Genomic DNA, 17,262 nt, shown 5'->3' on the forward strand with positions numbered 1-17,262 from the left:
AAAAACAACAGGAGGGATAATCCTAAATCAGCAGAACTGGAACTCAAGTACTTTGGAAAATATTTTTTTCAGATTATTTTATGAATAATTTAAGCCATCAGAGAGCAGATGATATACAGATATTTACCTGGTTTTTGTGATTTGGCAGTTGTCTTGGGAGTCCCCAGTTGTCATGGGAGTCCCAGGGCACTGACTGGTTAAGAGAAACAATCATTGTAAAGCATTTTTAATGCCCCCCTCCAGACTGGGAGAAGCAGAGGAGAGAGGGGTAGAGAATTCTGGCATGCTGCTAGCCGTACTTTTCTTGTGTCCTTGACACTCGTTTGGTGTCCTTAGAAAAGCGGTGGGACAGAGTGAGTCATGGGGTTTGTGACTGTGAGAGACCAGAGTAGTGGTGAGGAATGAGCACCAGGGAGCCCGATCCCTGACGCAGAAGGCTGAATCACAGAGCCAGGAAGCTAGAGAAAGCAGGCAAGTGTGAATCTTTGAAATAGTGTTTGGTGTAAAATGAAGGTTGAATTCCCCAAGTCTGATGACTGTAGGATTGCCTGATCCGACGTGAGTCAAAAACAACAGGAGGGATAATCCTAAGTCAGCAGCTAACCTCCTGAGGTAAGAAGTGACTGGGTGGTTTTTTTTAGATAAGACAAGGCAAGTTTCATAAGAAAGAAGTAAATATTTATTTATTCAACATATTTATTGGGCACCCATTATCTGCTGGGCCATCATCATAAGGTGCATCCCTCTGGTTTGCTGTGCATACAAAGTGAGCACAGCAGTTTGGGGCTGTTTTGTCGTCATTGTCTGTAATTAGGGGACTTGGTCATTTAACACACTCCTCAAGAACTCTGTTTCCTCCAGGGGTTATGAGGCTAACATGGACTGGGAGAAGGGCGAAGGTCATCCCTTCGAATACTTTGTTTTTGGAGCTGCCTGTTCCGAGGTTGAAATAGACTGCCTGACAGGTGATCATAAGGTCAGTACCGACTTGAAAGGTTTTCAGGTTACACAGAAAATACATCTCAAGTCCACATATTCCCTCAACCTGAGGAGAGTCAAGTGTGTAACCGCACCATGTACTTGACCTCAGGATAATTTCCCTGTATTAGCAGGAGGAAGTAGAGGCTTAGCAGTCACCCTGCTGGTGTGGTGGCATCCACGGAAACATCTGGTGACCACTCCTCTTAAATTCTCCGGCTCTTTTAAATGGAATCAGGAAAAAAGCCACCTGAGGAAGAAATGCAGCCTGTAAGGGGCTTCCAGGGAGACTGTTGCCCATCCTGACCGTTCATGTGGAATGTAATCATGTGATGTTTTCGAAGGATTTCATAGTTATCCATTATCCACTAACTGGTGCCGAGGGCCAGCACAGGGCAGAGATCTTTTGGTATCTTTTTCCCAGCCAGGTCCTGCTTTTTAGATACTTGAAGAGATTCCGAATTATTATTATTTTTTTAAAGGGTTTTTATCTGCATATATTTATTTATTTATTCATTTTTATTTTTATTGGGATTGTTCAGATACCATACAATTATCCAAAGATCCAAAGTGTACAATCACTTGCCCCTGGGTACCCTCATACAGCTGTGCATCCATCACAGTTAATTTTTGTTCAATTTTTAGAAGCTTTTCATTACTCCAGACAAGAAATAAAGTGAAAGACGAAAAAAAGAAAGAAAAGAAAAGGAAACTCTAATCCTCCCCATCCCTAACCAACCCCCCTCAATTGTTGACTTGTAGTATTGATATAGTACATTTGTTACTGTTTATGAAAAAATGTTGAAATACTACTAACTGTAGTATATAGTCTGTAATAGGTATATAGTTCTTCCCTATATGCCCCTCTATTATTAACTTCTAATTGTACTGTCATACATTTGTTCTGGTTCATGGAAGAGTTTTCTAGTATTTGTACAGTTGATCATGGCCATTGCCCACCATAGGATTCAGTTTTATACATTCCCATCTTTTGACCTCCAACTTTCCTTCTGGTGACATATATGACTCTGAGCTTCCCCTTTCCACCTCATTCACACACCATTCGGCGCTGTTAGTTATTCTCACATCTTTCTACCAACACCCCTGTTCATTTCCAAACATTTAAGTTCATCATAATTGAACATTCTGCTCATACTAAGCAACCACTCCCCATTCTTAAGCCTCATCCTATATCTTGGTACCTTATATTTCATGTCTATGAGTTTACATATTATAATTAGTTCCTATCAGTGAGACCCTGCAATAATTGTCCTAATGTGTCTGGCTTATTTCACTCAGTATATTGCCCTCGAGGTTTTGTCATCAACCCAATTTTTTTTAATATGGTTATGTTCACTCACCATACATTCCATCCCAAGTAAATAATCGATGGTTTTCTGCATGGTCATACATTTATGTGTTCACCACCCTCACCATTATCTATATAAGAGCATCTACATTTCTTCCACAAGGCAGGAGGGAGAGTTAAAGAAGGTAGAGAGGCAAAAGAAAGAGGAAAAAAAAAAAGACAGCTAGGAAGCAGCAAAAGGAAAAATAACCTTAAATCAAAGTAGAATAAAGAATCAGACAATACCACCAATGTCAAGTGTCTAACATGCCTCCCCTATCCCCCCCTCTTATCTGCTTTCACCTTGGTATATCACCTTTGTTACATTAAAGAAAGCATAATACAATGATTCTATTAGTTACAGTCTCTAGTTTATGCTGATTGCATCCCTCCCCCAATGCCTCCCCATTTTTAACACCTTGCAAGGTTGACATTTGCTGGTTCTCCCTCATAAAAGAACATATTTGTACATTTTATCAAAATTTTTGAATACTCTAGATTTCATGAAGTTACACAGTCCCAGTCTTTATCTTTCCTCCTTTCTTCTGGTGTCTCACATGCTCCCCACCTTCGTCTCTCAACCGTATTCATAGTTACCTTTGTTCACTGTACTTACATTGTTGTGCTACCATCTCCCCAAATTGTGTTCCAAACCACGCACTCCTGTCTTCTATCACCCTGTAGTGCTCCCTTTAGTATTTCCTGTAGGACAGGTGTCTTTTTCACAAGTCTCTCATTGTCTGTTTGTCAAAAAATATTTTGAGCCCTCCCTCATATTCAAAGGACAGCTTTGCTGGATACAGGATTCTTGGTTGGCGGTTTTTCTCTTTCAGTATCTTAAATATATCACACCGCTTCCTTCTTGCCTCCATGGTTTCTGCTGAGAGATCCGCACATAGTCTTATGAAGCTTCCTTTGTATGTGATGGATTGCTTTTCTCTTGCTGCTTTCAGGATTCTCTCTTTGTCTTTGACATTTGATAATCTGATTATTAAGTGTCTTGGCGTAGGTCTATTCATATCTCTTCTGTTTGGAGTACGCTGCACTTCTTGGATTTGTAATTTTATGTCTTTCATAAGAGATGGGAAATTTTCATTAATTATTTCCTCTATTATTGCTTCTGCCCCCTTTCCCTTCTCTTCTCCTTCTGGGACACCAATGATACGTACGTTATTGTACTTTGTTTCATCCTTGAGTTTCCGGAGACGTTGCTCATATTTTTTCATTCTTTTCTCCATCTGCTCCTTTGCGTGTAGGCTTTCAGGTGTTTTGTTCTCCAGTTTCTGAGTGTTTTCTTCTGCCTCTTGAGATCTGCTGTTGTATGTTTCCATTGTGTCTTCCATCTCTTGTGTTGTGCCTTTCATTTCCATAGATTCTATTAGTTGTGTTTTTGAACTTTTGATTTCTGCCGTATACATGCCCAGTGCTTCCTTTACAGCCTCTATCTCTTTTGCAATATCTTCTCTAAACTTTTTGATTTGATTTAGCATTAGTTGTTTAAATTCCTGTAACTCAGTTGAAGGGTACGTTTGTTCCTTTGACTGGGCCATAACTTTGTTTTTCTTAGTGTAGGTTGTAATTTTCTGTTGTCTAGGCATGGTTTCCTTGGCTATACAAATCGGGTTTTCCCAGACCAGAACAGGCTCAGGTCCCAGAGGGAAGAGATACTCAGAATCTGGTTTCCCTGAGGGTGTGTCTTAGAAAATTGCTCCACCCTTTGATGCCTTGGGTCGCTGTGCTTTTCTGCCCAGCAGGTGACGCCTGTTAGCCTGTAATTCTTGACTGGTGTGAAGAGGTATGGCCGTGTTCCCCCAGGCTCTGGGGTCTGGTTCTGAATGGAAAGGGCCCCACCCCTTTCCTCCTAGAGAAGACAGAGCCCCCAGGTGGAGGTCATTAGCATTTCAATGGTCTCTCTCTCTGCTTGTGCTGTCTCCACCCTTCTCCGCTTCACAGCCCTGGAAACTGAAAATGACTGGGGCTTTCTCCACTGAGCCAAAAATGAAACAGATAGTCCCCTTCAGACCCAGTCCAAGGCGACCCTCCGGCTCTCCCAGGTCAGTCGTCACCCAAAGCCTCTGTCTGTTTTTTGGGGATTCGTACCTGTAGTGAGCAGTTCACACTCGCTACTTAAAAACCCAGTTGGAGCTCAGCTGAGCTATATTCACTAGCTGGGAGAGAGCTTCTCTCTGGCACCACGAGGCTTTGCAGCTCAGGCTATGGGGGAGGGGGTCCCACGACTTGGTTCCGCAGGTTTTACTTACAGATTTTATGCTGTGTTCTCGGGCATTCCTCCCAATTCAGGTTGGTGTATGATGAGTGGATGGTCTCGTTTGTCCCCCTGCAGTTATTCTGGATTATTTACTAGTTGTTTCTGTTTTTTTGCAGTTGTTCCAGGGGGACTACTTAGCTTCCACTCTTCTCTATGCCGCCATCTTGCCCCTCCTCCCGAATTATTTTAATGGGTGCTTTAAGGAGATATTCAAATATAGTCACACACACACACTCATGCTTCATGGAATTACAGTTTCTCCTCTTGTAGCAGAGCCTTTGGGGATAAACACAGCTGTTGTCAATAATAATTTAATAATCAGAAATGCGATTAATGGGACTGTGATACCCTCATAACTATCACATGGCCAAGCTAATAGTCTGTCCCAAAACCTACCAAAGAGGCAAGCTCTAGTTCTTAATATATTCAAACATCCCTCATGGCTACATTCTTAGATTGTGACCTGATGTGTTTTCATTTATTATGTTCCCAGTAAGTATTTTTGTTAACTATAGTCAGCCTAATCTTTGAAATTATGTGTATCTTTACTATACCTGCCTGTTCTAGTATCTGCCTGGTCTGGATTCTAGCAGTGCCAGCTAACTTACACCAGATTACCTCTGGGGAACCTTGGATGGGGGTGAAATAATTATCACTCTCAGCATGGTTTATAAGCTAGAATAACTGTCCTGTGTTATGGAAGTCAGTAGAAATCTCCCTTATAATTGATTACTATAGCCTTTCTCCCTCAAAGAAAAAGTTGATGAAAACATCACTCTTAATCATTTGGATTTTATTTTTTATCCTTTACATCTTGGTCTTATTAAGATCCAACAGCAAGGTTATAATTAGCCTTGGTATGGGAGTTTAAAGTGTGATCGTATAACTTATTCGAACAGTCTTAAGAGAAGTGCTAAACAGTCTCATCAAAAGCCTTCATGAAGATAGATCTGTAGCCAAGGTAGGTATCATCCCCAGGCAAAAAGCTATAATGTCACATCCCACCAAGAACCTTCCTCAGGGACCTCTTTGTCATTCTCCTCATATTGATAGAATTGTCCTTATTCCTCCAAAATTTCCCTCCCTTTGAACCTGCATCTATACATTAGTTATCTATTACTGAAAAACAAATTATCCCAAAACTTAGCAGTTAAAAGCAACAAACGCTTATTAGCTCACACAGCTTCTAAGGGTTTGGAATCTGGGAGTGGCTTATGTGGGTAGTTTTGGCTCAAGAACTCTCATGAGGTTGCAGTCAAGCTTTCAGCTCAGGCTGCTCATATCTCAAGGCTCAGTGGGGGCTGGAGAATCCTCTTCTAAGCTCAATCACATGGTTGTTGGCAGGAAGTCTCAGTTCCTTGCTATGCGGACCTCTCCATAAGGACATGGCAGTGGTCTGAGAGAAAGAGATAGAGCAAGCAAGCAAGAGAGCACTCAAGACACAAGCCACAGCTTTCAAAATCTAACATGGGAAGCAACATATTTTCTCTACTGTTGTGGGCTTCTGATTTCACAAACCAACCCTGGTAGAGTATGGGAGGGGACTACACAAGGGAGTGAATACCATGTGGGGGAGATCACTGAGGGCCATCTTGGAGGCAGGCAACCACAATTTAAAACCACCCTCTCCAGCCCTATCAAAAGAAAGTGGCTGAATTAAATAGGGCATCCAGTTGACTAAGATGAAGGCTTAACATGCTCCAGCATGCTGTCCACCCACAAAATCTTTGAACAACTAGCAAAAACTGGCAGAGCCATCTTCCTCAGAACTCTAGAAAACAATTAAAGCATTGCAGTAACTGGGTGAGTGCCAAATCAAGAAAATGCAGCTTAAAAAACACTAGGAGAAGTGTGTAGAGCCCTTGCTGGCCCATCCACCACCCACTCCATGATACAGTATGGAGCCAGCCTTCGCTCCTATTGTGGGTACCTGTCACTGTTCCAGAGGGAGTGGAGTAGCCCCTGTGTGCATACTGCAGTGCCTGTATGTCAGTGCTAAGCCATCAGGTGGGCAGCCTGAAAGTCTGAACCAGGAAACCCTACTCTGGCTCACACTCCCAAAACTTACCCTGCAGGAGGAAGCAGCTTACAGACACCTAAAGCAGTATGAGAAATGATTAAGTCAAGGCAGCCTGGTGCATTGGTTAACCTGTTTTGAGTCATACAATAAAGCACCTGGAAGGGGGAGAGAGTCTATTTCTTAGGGAGTAGAGGGAACATTCAAATTCCTGTAAATGTGGGAATTCCTAAGGCCACCAGCAGGCACAAGACCATGACAAGATACAGGCTCAGAAAAGACAGGGAGGGCCGTGCACTTCACATTTGCCTTGGGGAGATCTTCTGGATCGGAGGGCTAAATTCTAAAGGAGAGCACCAGTCAATGCAAAGCCAGTTTGTAAAGATGATGATAGACAGTTTTTGTGTTGATTTGTTCGTTTTTGTTAGCTCCTGGTACTCAAGGATATCTGTCATATCACTAACTAGATAACAAACTTAAGGAACAGGTAGCTCAGAAACTAAATCCCAGCACTAAAACTTTAAAATATTAAAATGTACAGTGTGCAACAAAAGATTACAAGACAAACAAAGAAACAGGAAATGATGACCCATCCAAAGTAACAAGATAAAAATCCAGAAACAATCAGTGAAGAAGACCAGGCTTTGTACATATCAGACAAAGACTTAAAAAAGGATACCTGATAAGCTCAAGGAGATAAAGAAAAACACAAAGAAAGTACTAAAGGATATCAGAAAAAGATGAATAAAAAATATGAGAATCTCAATAAAGAGACAGAAAAAATTAAAAAGAAACCAAACAGAACTACTGGAGTTGACGACACAGTAACTGAAATGAAGAATTCCTTAAAGGGTTTCAACAGCAATTTGGAGATGACAAAGTAAGTGGCTTGAAGACAGGACAATTGAAATGATGCAGACTGAGGAGCAGGAAGAAAAAAGAATTAAAAAAATTCAGCCAGAGCCTAAGAGACCTCTGAAACACCATCAAGCATGCCAATATGTGCATTATGGGAGACCCAGAAGGAAGAGAAAGAGAGAAAGAGGCAGAACTATATTAAAAGAAGTAATGACAGATTTAACAAAAGACATGACTATGCACATTCAAGAAGCTCAATGAATCCAAAACAGGATAAACTCAAAGACAGCCATGGCCTGATGCATAGTAATCAAATTGTCCAATGCCAAAGACAAGGAGAGAGTTCTGAAAGCTTCAAGAGGAAAGGAATGTGTTATGTACAAGGGAGTCCCAAAAATATCAAGCACTGATTTCTCATCAGCAACCATGGAGGCAAGAAGGCAGTGGGATGAAATACTTAAAGTGCTGAAAGAAAACAATTGCCAAACAAGAATTTTATATCCAATGAGACTGTCTTTTAAAAATTAGGGAGAGATTAATACTCTCCCAGATGAAAGCTGAGGAAATTCATCACCACTAGACCTGACCTATAAGCAATGCTAATGGAAGTTCTTCAGACTGAAACAAAAGGACATTAGACAGTGGATTAAAGCAGCATAAAGAAATAAAGACATCCAGTACAGGTAACCATATAAGTAATTATAAATGCCAATACTATGATATTGTATTTTTAGTATGTAACTGCACTTCTTACAGGTTCTAAAATGCAAATGAATAAAAAAGTAATGATCAATCAATGGTTTTGGACATACAATGAATAAAGATACAATTTGCAACAAGTGCAACAAAGAACGTGGTAGATAGGAGGTATAGAAACTGTGTATTTGTATACTGTTGACCTTAAGTTGGCATCAAACCGAAGATGGTTGTTATAGATTTACGTTGTTTAATTTAAGACCCATGGTAATAATAAAGAAAATAAATGAAAAATATATACAGAAAGAAATGAGAAGGGGCCCAAAATGGTACAATACAAAATATCAAATAAATGTGTAAGTTGGCATTAAAGGAAGAATTGAGGAGAAAAATAGTATGAGACTTATAAAGACATATGGCAAAATGGCAGAAGAAGCCCTGCAATTTCAACAGTTACTTCTGGATTAAAAAGCGTGTCCCAACTATATGCTGTTTTCAAGAGGCTCACCTTAAATTCAAAGACACAAGTAGATTGAAAGTGAAAGGATGGAAAAAATATATACATGCAAACAGTAACCAAAAAAGACCTGGGCTAGCTATCGTAACATCACGGAAAAGAGACTTAATTCAAATACTGTTTCAAGGGACAATGAAGGTCACTATGTACTGATAAAGGGGTCAATTCAACAGGAAGCCATAACACCTACAATAGATGTGTACCTAGCAGAACTCCAAAATACATGAAGCAGATACTCACAGATTTCAAGGGAGAAATAGATGGTTCTACTTTAATAGTAGGAGAATTCAATATACCGCTTTCAATAATGGATAGAACAGCTAGACAGAAGGCCAATAAGGAAATACTATAAACCAACAATACTATAAACAGTACTGCAAATGATGCTATAACCCAACTAGACCTGACGGACATATGTGAACACTTCACCCAACAGCAACAGAATAACATTCTTCTCTAGTACACAGGGATCATTCTCCAGGATAGACAATCTATTAGGTCACAGAATAAGTCTCAATAAATTCAAAGATACTGAAATAATACAATGTATCCTTTCCAACCACAAATATATAGAAATTTAGCAGTGCACTATTAAGCAACAAATGGGTCCAAGAAGAAATCACAGGGGAAATTAGGGAAGATATTGAGGGAAATGAAAATGAAAACACAATATACCAAAACTTATAGGATGCCATAAAGGCAGTGCTTAAGGAAAATGTATAGCTCTAAATGCTTACATTAAAAAGGAAGAAAGATCCCAAATCTGAGACTTAACCTCACAACTGGAGGACCTAGAAAAAGAAGAGCAAACTGAACCCAAAGTGATCATAAAGAAATAACAAAGATTAGAGTGGAGGTAAATGAAATAGAGAACAAAAAACAATAGAGAGAAAAACAAAACCAAAAGTTGGTTTGAAAAGATCAATAAAATTAAGAAACATTTAGCTAGATTGACAAAGAAAAAAAGAGAGGAAACAACTAAAATCAGAAATGAAAGGGAGGGCATTAATATGTACAATACAAAATATCAAATAAATATGCAAGTCAGCATTAAAGGAAGAGAAACAAAAAAGGTTAGAAGAGGATGCTAGGAACAATTGTACACCAACAAATCATGTAACTTAGATGAGACGGACAAATTCTTAGAAATGCACAACTACCTACACTGACTCTAGAAGAATTAGAAGATCTCAACATACCAATAATCAGGAAAGGGAATGAATCAGTAATGAAAAACCTCCCAACAAAGAAAACCCAGGACCAGATGGTTTAACTGTTGAATTTTACCAAACATTCCAGTAAGAATTAACACCTATCCTGTTGAAACTCTTCCAAAAATTGAAAGAGGAGGGAATACTTCCTAACTCATTCTATAAGGTCAAAGTCATCCTAATACTAAAGCCAGGTAAAAATATCACAAGAAAAGAAAATTACAGACCAATATCCTTTACGATTATAGCACCCTGAATTACAGATATGGCCAGCTGGACTGCAGATGTTGGGTTGCTTTGTATTACGAATATAGCCAGTTGGACTGCAGGTATTGGGTTGTTTTGTAACTATGTTCATGAGAGCTACATACGATTTCTGTTTACTGCGTCATATGCTATGTCTGTTGGAGTATATTAAACTCAATCTGTTGGCATCACTCAGTTTGAATCAAAGTCAAGTCAATATTCTTCCTCTTATTGTTTCCAAGGCGAAGAAGTGGTGTTTAAGCTGGTTAAGAGTATACGTATAACTTTGAAAGCTCTTCTTTTCACATAATAAAATCTTTGCTGCTTTTTCTCCTGAAGTAACATAGCTCCCCCTGCCCCCCCAAATGCCAGCCTTTTCCTCAGCTTCTTTTTACTAAGTCATTTTCATTCAAGTAAATATTAAAACTTTTTTTTTATTACTAGAACATCAGAACAGACATTGTCATGGATATTGGCTGCAGTATAAATCCAGCCATTGACATTGGCCAGGTATGTGTAACTAGTTTGCTTCACATTCTATTTGCAGAGGCCAAAACTGCTGTGGGGCTTTGCAGGGAAAACTTTGCATCCTCCTTATGTCTCGTCGTATTTTTCTCCCTCTTGAGTCAAAAGTTTTCTACTTCTGCCTGCTCCAAAGCTCAAATCTCTTATTTTTTAAAAAGAGGAAGAAAACTATAAGGGATATCAAAAACTTCTACAGCAACTGCAGATACTTCAGTATTTGCCATTCAATTCAATTCTAACTCTCCTTGTAGTTAAACCAGACTCCACAAGGTAAAAGCAATCATCTACATGACTGTAATTCAGGCACCAGTTGCAAGTTTGGGGGCCGAGGCCACCCACACTTCTGTCCCGACTACCCCCTTAGGTAGAGGAGGCTTCAGGGAGGAAGTAGATGTAGGTGAGGTTGCCAAGGAAAGGAGAGAGTCAAAAGACTAATCAGAGTCAACTATGCAGATTGCAGCATTTTATTAGGAAAATCAAAGTTTTGCTGCAGCAAGGAAGTCAGATCACTTGCAAAAACAGAAGTAACTTTGGGCTTCTAAGGAAGACAAATGATTTTTATAGACAGAAAAAGGAAGTAAACGTGACTCCTATTGAGTGGACGAGGATTTGTCCATCTTACAGGGGTGAGTTTAGGGCAGGTGGGCTTTATTTTGTATAGGCTCAAACATAATAAACTAGGGGCTTCATCGACTATCTGGGTCTGCTGCCTTGGGTGGGGATTTCAAATTTCAAAAGATATCAAGAAGAAACTCAAGAGGAAGTTTAAAAAAGTAGGGCATGGGTTTTTTGTTTGTTGCTGTGTTCATGTTGTGTTCGTGGCTGGTGTTGAGGAGAGGGCTAATGACAATGGTAGGGGCCTATGTCAGAGAAGGGACTAGAAAGTGGACTTGAAACTAGAGCTAGCAAATAGAGAGTTACATTGGTGGAGGCCCTCCAAAGACAAGCACCTAACCTTAGCAGACCTGGGGTGTCAACTGGCATTTTAGGAAGATTCATCTAGCAGGCATCATAGCACCAAATACACAAACAGACAGCTAAGAGAGACCCCAGCTAACAGATGGAAGTGCAGATGGAAAATAGGGTGGAGAAGGTATGGTCACAGGCAGGAAGTAAACTACGTAGAGAACCCAGAGGCACAAAAATGTATGGAAATCAATTTTGTTAATGTGCCAACATGAAACAGAACTGGAGCATTTTAAAGCTGTAAAGAAGCTTAGAGAGCACACATTTCAAACCTTTTTGCTACAAAGGGGAAAACTGAGTCCAGAGATCTCTGGTCAGCCAGTTTATGAGTGAGGATGGTGGGGTGAAATGATGGGGATTCTTAAGACTAAGTTTGGGACCATTAATGTGCTCATTAGTGTGCTGGTGACTATGAACAAATCAGCCAACCACATTGGGTTCCATCTGCTTCACAGGCATAAAAATGAAGGAATTTGGGCCACAGGCTCCCTGAGACCTCTTTAGAGCTATAATTATAGTGGCAAAACCAAGATTAGAACCAAAGTCCTTTGACTTCAAACTTAGTGATGAATAAATTGTTTACAAGGGCTTTTAGGTAAACTTTCAAAGACATACTCCAAGACACACTGAAAAGACTCTGGTTTGTTTTTTTTTTTTCCAAGCCAAAATGTATCCAAGTTTATTAAAGATATAAACAATCATGGTATTTCAGGCAGGACTTGGGCAGACAATTGTTAACAGCATGCAACAATTTTCACACTCCCTTCTTTGATGGACCACAGAAATCAGACAGCCACTATAAAACCCAAAGAAGTCTTCATGGGATGCTCCAAACGGAAAGATTAGAGTGAGGGTTGGCATTTTACATCTAGCATGTTGTTTAACAACTCTTGATGAGCCAACTCTGGACCTTCAGGAAATGAAGTGACAATGGCAGAATTATCAGTTTGAAGATCCACAATGTAAAAAAGTACTCGCTGCTCTTTTGAGGGACGCTGTCTCAGTGGTATCACTGGAAAGTCCAGATGACCTGACATTCTGGTAACCAATTTTTTTTGGTCAAACCCCAAAAGGTCTTTGGATTTCAGGGAGTCAAGTCTGTGCTGAAGGCTGAGAGGAGAAGAGGACATGAGGGCATAAAAATGAATTTTAGTGTCTCCATAGCACAAGGCATTTGTGCCAAAGTGGCCAATGTATGTCGTTGTCAGGGAATCCCTTCTGGTGGTAAAAAGGAAGTCTTTCAAAATTAGAGGGGAAAGGTGTTTTCTCCCACATCAATCTGTCTTCAGCGTCATTCAGTTGGTGACATTTGCCCGTTCCCCATAAGAGAACAAGATGTTCTGTGTGCTAACAAGATAACTTGAAAAAAAGTATAAAATAAAATTCTGCATTTTTATAAAACTTAATAAGAAAGTATTTCAAGCCGTACAGTCACCAGAAGTACACAGTTATCAAAAATGCACACACATCACGGGGCATCTCCAGCACCTGCAGCTTTCTGTGCCTGGTCTGTTTTGGCATCTCCATGATCTGCAGGGTTATTCCCGTGCTTGCCAGCATCAGCTTTCCCCTTTTGCCCTTTGGGTACCTTTTTTCCCTTCCTTGCAGGGGCCTTTTTAGGCTTGGGTTCTTGCTTAGGAGGAGCAGGTTTAGCTGATAACCTTGCAGATCTTCTCTGTAGTTTGTCCTTTACCTTGGCTTTATCTCCTTTAGCAGCCCCCTCAGCTCTTCTCTTGGGCGTGGTGGCAACAGCAATGGGATGTAGGTGCTGGGCGTGGGGATGCAGCAGTGCGCGGGCTTTGGCCATTCTGGGGGTCATTCTTGGGGTCATTCCCACCTCTTCTTCACATTGCTCCATGAAGAGCCTCTTAAACTGTATTTTAAAAATTCAAACAAGCAGCATGAAGTAGAAATGCTACTGTGGACTGTATTTTCTCACATGTGGAAATCCTATTTTTTGCCTCAGATTGAAGGTGCATTTATTCAAGGCATGGGACTTTATACGATAGAGGAACTGAATTATTCTCCTCAGGGTGTCCTGTACACTCGTGGTCCAAACCAATATAAAATCCCGGCCATCTGTGACGTCCCCACAGAGTTGCATGTTACTTTGTTGCCTCCGTCTCAAAAACCAAATACCCTATATTCGTCTAAGGTAAGTCAAGTTCTAAGAATAAATCCATTTTTAAATGACATGCATGTGGCGGAGGGCTACACTTGTCTCTCTTGGTTGTTTGTGGTTTTTACTAGGATTGTAGGAAAAAGATTCTATTAAACATTATAATTATTAAAGTATAAATGAAAACAATATTCCAAATATCACAGCCTAGCATGAACTAATATTGCCGTCACATTGACCTTGATTTTTCATCTTACAATAATCATCTTCAGGCCTATATGTTTTCTCCACTGGGAATCATTTTCTTAAACTAGAATCCTAAGGATGGGAATACTGGGTCAAAAGATTAAAATCACTTTTCTGAAATGAAGATGTGACATATATACTATACATATTTAATGTCACAGTCTAATTGATTTTTTCCCTTTCAAGGGTCTGGGAGAGTCTGGGGTGTTCCTGGGTTGCTCTGTATTTTTTGCAATCCACGACGCAGTGAGGGCAGCACGGCAGGAGAGAGGCCTTTTTGGTCCGTTGAAGCTCAATAGTCCTCTGACCCCAGAGAAGATCAGAATGGCCTGTGAAGACAAGTTCACAAAAATGGTATGTCCTCTCCAGTCGAAAACAACAAGAATTTGGATTTTTTGGTCCCTGTCCTTGTGGCAAGTTTTGTTAACTCACCACAGTGGTTTTCTGTGAAGAAAAGGTGACAGGTACACCGAGGGCATTTGAGTGGAAGAGCAGAGTGATGCTTGAACTTGTGCCCCTTGGGCTGCGATTTTCATCAGCCTGTTCCCGCCCAGCTCACAGTGGCCTCAGTTCTCTACCACTTGAAAAAGAGGTTTATTTCCATCAGTCATGTGGTCCTCCTGTTTGTGCCCTTCCCAGAACATCCAGGCCAGGTCAGGAATAGAAGCTTAGGACCTGTGAGCTGAATCTAGGTCACCCAGGCCAAGGATATGGGCCACTCCAACAGTCTATCCTCCACCCCACCCCAAAAAGGCACTCAGAAAGTGTGCATAATTCCTGATTTGAATCATAGGGTTGGAAGGGCCCTTTTTGGCCCAGACACAAAAGCAGGAATCCCTTCTTGAAAAACACCCCCGCCTGCCAAGCAAACATCTCTTCTCTCCTTGGATATTTTTAGTGGCAAGATTTTTTATTATGGGAGAAAGTTCTGTTCAGTTATCCCTCTGACTATGTTATTCCTTCTATTGAGAGGAAAGCTTGCTCTGTGGTATCCTTTATAGTTATCCCTAAACCTCACTTATCATCTCTTCTACTCTGAAAAAACACAGAGTCAACTTTTCCACGAGTCCCTCTTCAAGCGTGAGATAAGTCTCATAGTTCCGTTACCCCACCCCTAAGTCCTCTCCTGGATTCCTCCATCCTTCACGTGCTGCTTTTCCTGAATCTTGCAACATCCTGGTTTTTTTTTTTTAGGCTATTATTTATTCTTCTATTTTTCGCCTAATTCACAAACACTTTCCAAGTTGCAAATATCTAAATTTGTTCTTTTGTTCTAGATCCCAAGAGATGAACCTGGATCCTATATTCCTTGGAATATACTCATATAAATCAATTGCAAACTTCTGGAGAAAATGAGGTGGCTCCACTGACAGCCATCTATCCAATCCCTATACTCTAAGATGCTAGATGTGAAAGATAGATTTTGACAGTCCAGAAATCATTCTATAGTGTTGCTTTCACATGAAGCTGATTTGATATGTTCCATTTAGATTTTGATAGATATGCTTAAGCAATTTACAAATCATTCTTTAAGTTTTATAAATACTAACTGATTTCCTCTAAAATGATATTCTCCATTACTTTTTCTCTCATATCCATCCAATTGAGTGAAATAGAAGATGATAACCTGTATGTGACTCACATGTGGCTTATATCTACCAATAAAAATTATACTGAGTAGTAAAAGTCAATTTTATAAATCATTTCACTATGTGAGCTGTAAAGCTGTCATTTATTTATTTTCCCCACCTGATATCATCCTCCTTTTCTTTGTCAGAATGGATTCAGACACTACATAAGGAGTTTGTGAGTCCCCCCCCCCAAAAAAATAGATAAATTATGTTTCATCAAAATTTAAAACTTCTGTGCTTCAAAGGATGCTATCAAAAAAATGAAAGACAGACATCATCAACACAGCAACGTAAGACATCCCCTGGAAAAGTCTCCCTCAGAATCGACAAATAAAAGGACAAATCCCACTTGCTTAGAACTCTGGAGGATGATAGAGACCAGAGAAGGACTACAAAAAAGTGAACTGAAGAAAAAGAAAAGTAGTCTTCAGGATCAGGTGGGAGATTTCCCTTGTGGACTCACCAGTCTGGACCCTTCCTCCTCACTCAGTCCCGGCACAGCTTGGTAGTCTCACAGAGGCAGCACCGCCCAAGTCCTCCTGCTGCAAATGCAGGCTATAGAGCAACTCACAGCAGCAAATTAGAACCCCATGCGTATCCATGCACAGAGACACAAGTCCACAGAGACCCAAGGCAAAACACCAGCCACTGAGAAGTGCCCATAGAAAAGGACTCCCAGGGGGAAAAAAAAGAGGGAGAGAGACTGTGGCAGAACTGCTGTCAAGAGGTGAGCACACTCAATCCAATCTCTGTTTGCTGGACCACCTAAATGCAAAATGGACCTTTTTGTATTGACCCTGTAGAGGGCGATTAATTAAGGTAGCATGCATGAAGTCCACCTTCAGCTATGCCGGAGATGTGCAACATGGCCGCCAGGGCTGATACAACAATAGCTTAAGTTACCCTCAGCCTTCTTTATGGAAGTAGTTCGCGCCAAAAGTGCTAGTTCGTGCCTAAAATGATAACCCCACATCTGCCACCCTAGCAACAGCAATCACCAATCCAATCCAGACCGCTACCTGTCCTTATTAGCCACCCCCTCTCCCTCCAGGGCATATATACCCTGCCTCTTCAATAAAGTTTTGCAGCTTGATCAGAAACCTGTCTTGCTGTGTCGTTCTTCGCGTCTCTTGTCCCATACCATTCCTCCCTCACAGGATTTGGAGCCTCCGTTGATCGTCCCGCGGGCCGGACAAACTGGCGCCCAACGTGGGGCTCAGAGTTCTGTGAGAGACGGAACGCCGCACTCAAGGAGAGAGGCTTCTCACACTCACCGCACCCGGGATCGGGATCGCCGCGAGGAAGCGCGCTCGCGAGACAGATCCGTTCACCAGTCGATCAGTGCCGGCGAAAGGAAGAAACGGAAAGAAGAAAAGAAAGCAACAAAAGGTAAGCCCCCATCCCCAACATGGGACAAGCAATCTCCCAACATGAATTATATTAGTCAGGTCAAACAATCGCTCAAGGCACGAGGAACTAGAGTTAAGAAAAAAGATCTCACGCGCTTTTTTGAGTTTTTGTTAAAAACCTGCCCTTGGTTCCCTCAAGAAGGTACTACAGACCACCAATGCTGGCTAAGAGTTGGCGACTGTTTAAAAGATTATTCCCGGACCTTTGGTCCTGAAAAGGTCCCGG

At 40.9% G+C, this 17,262-nt stretch overlaps 2 protein-coding genes across 4 annotated transcripts in view; one reads left to right on the plus strand and one right to left on the minus strand.

Annotated features, from left to right (window-relative positions):
- LOC119544953 (aldehyde oxidase) overlaps positions 1-15,816 on the plus strand; it is a 76,545-nt gene extending 60,729 nt beyond the window's left edge. For all 3 annotated transcript variants that reach the window (XM_037850551.1, XM_037850550.1, XM_037850552.1), the window contains 5 exons: positions 862-976; positions 10,585-10,650; positions 13,598-13,786; positions 14,183-14,350; positions 15,274-15,816. In XM_037850551.1, coding sequence (XP_037706479.1) covers positions 862-976; positions 10,585-10,650; positions 13,598-13,786; positions 14,183-14,350; positions 15,274-15,324 — 589 coding nt within the window. In that variant the 3' untranslated portion in view covers positions 15,325-15,816. The remainder of the gene's footprint in view (positions 1-861; positions 977-10,584; positions 10,651-13,597; positions 13,787-14,182; positions 14,351-15,273) is intronic.
- Positions 13,100-13,562, minus strand: LOC119544502 (non-histone chromosomal protein HMG-17-like). The gene has a single exon (XM_037849982.1). The coding sequence runs from the start codon at positions 13,487-13,489 to the stop codon at positions 13,100-13,102; it is 390 nt and encodes a 129-aa protein (XP_037705910.1). The 5' UTR covers positions 13,490-13,562.
- Positions 15,817-17,262: the final 1,446 nt, after the last annotated feature.

Source organism: Choloepus didactylus, chromosome 9 (assembly GCF_015220235.1).
Source record: "Choloepus didactylus isolate mChoDid1 chromosome 9, mChoDid1.pri, whole genome shotgun sequence".
Classification (NCBI taxonomy): Eukaryota; Metazoa; Chordata; class Mammalia; order Pilosa; family Megalonychidae; genus Choloepus; species Choloepus didactylus.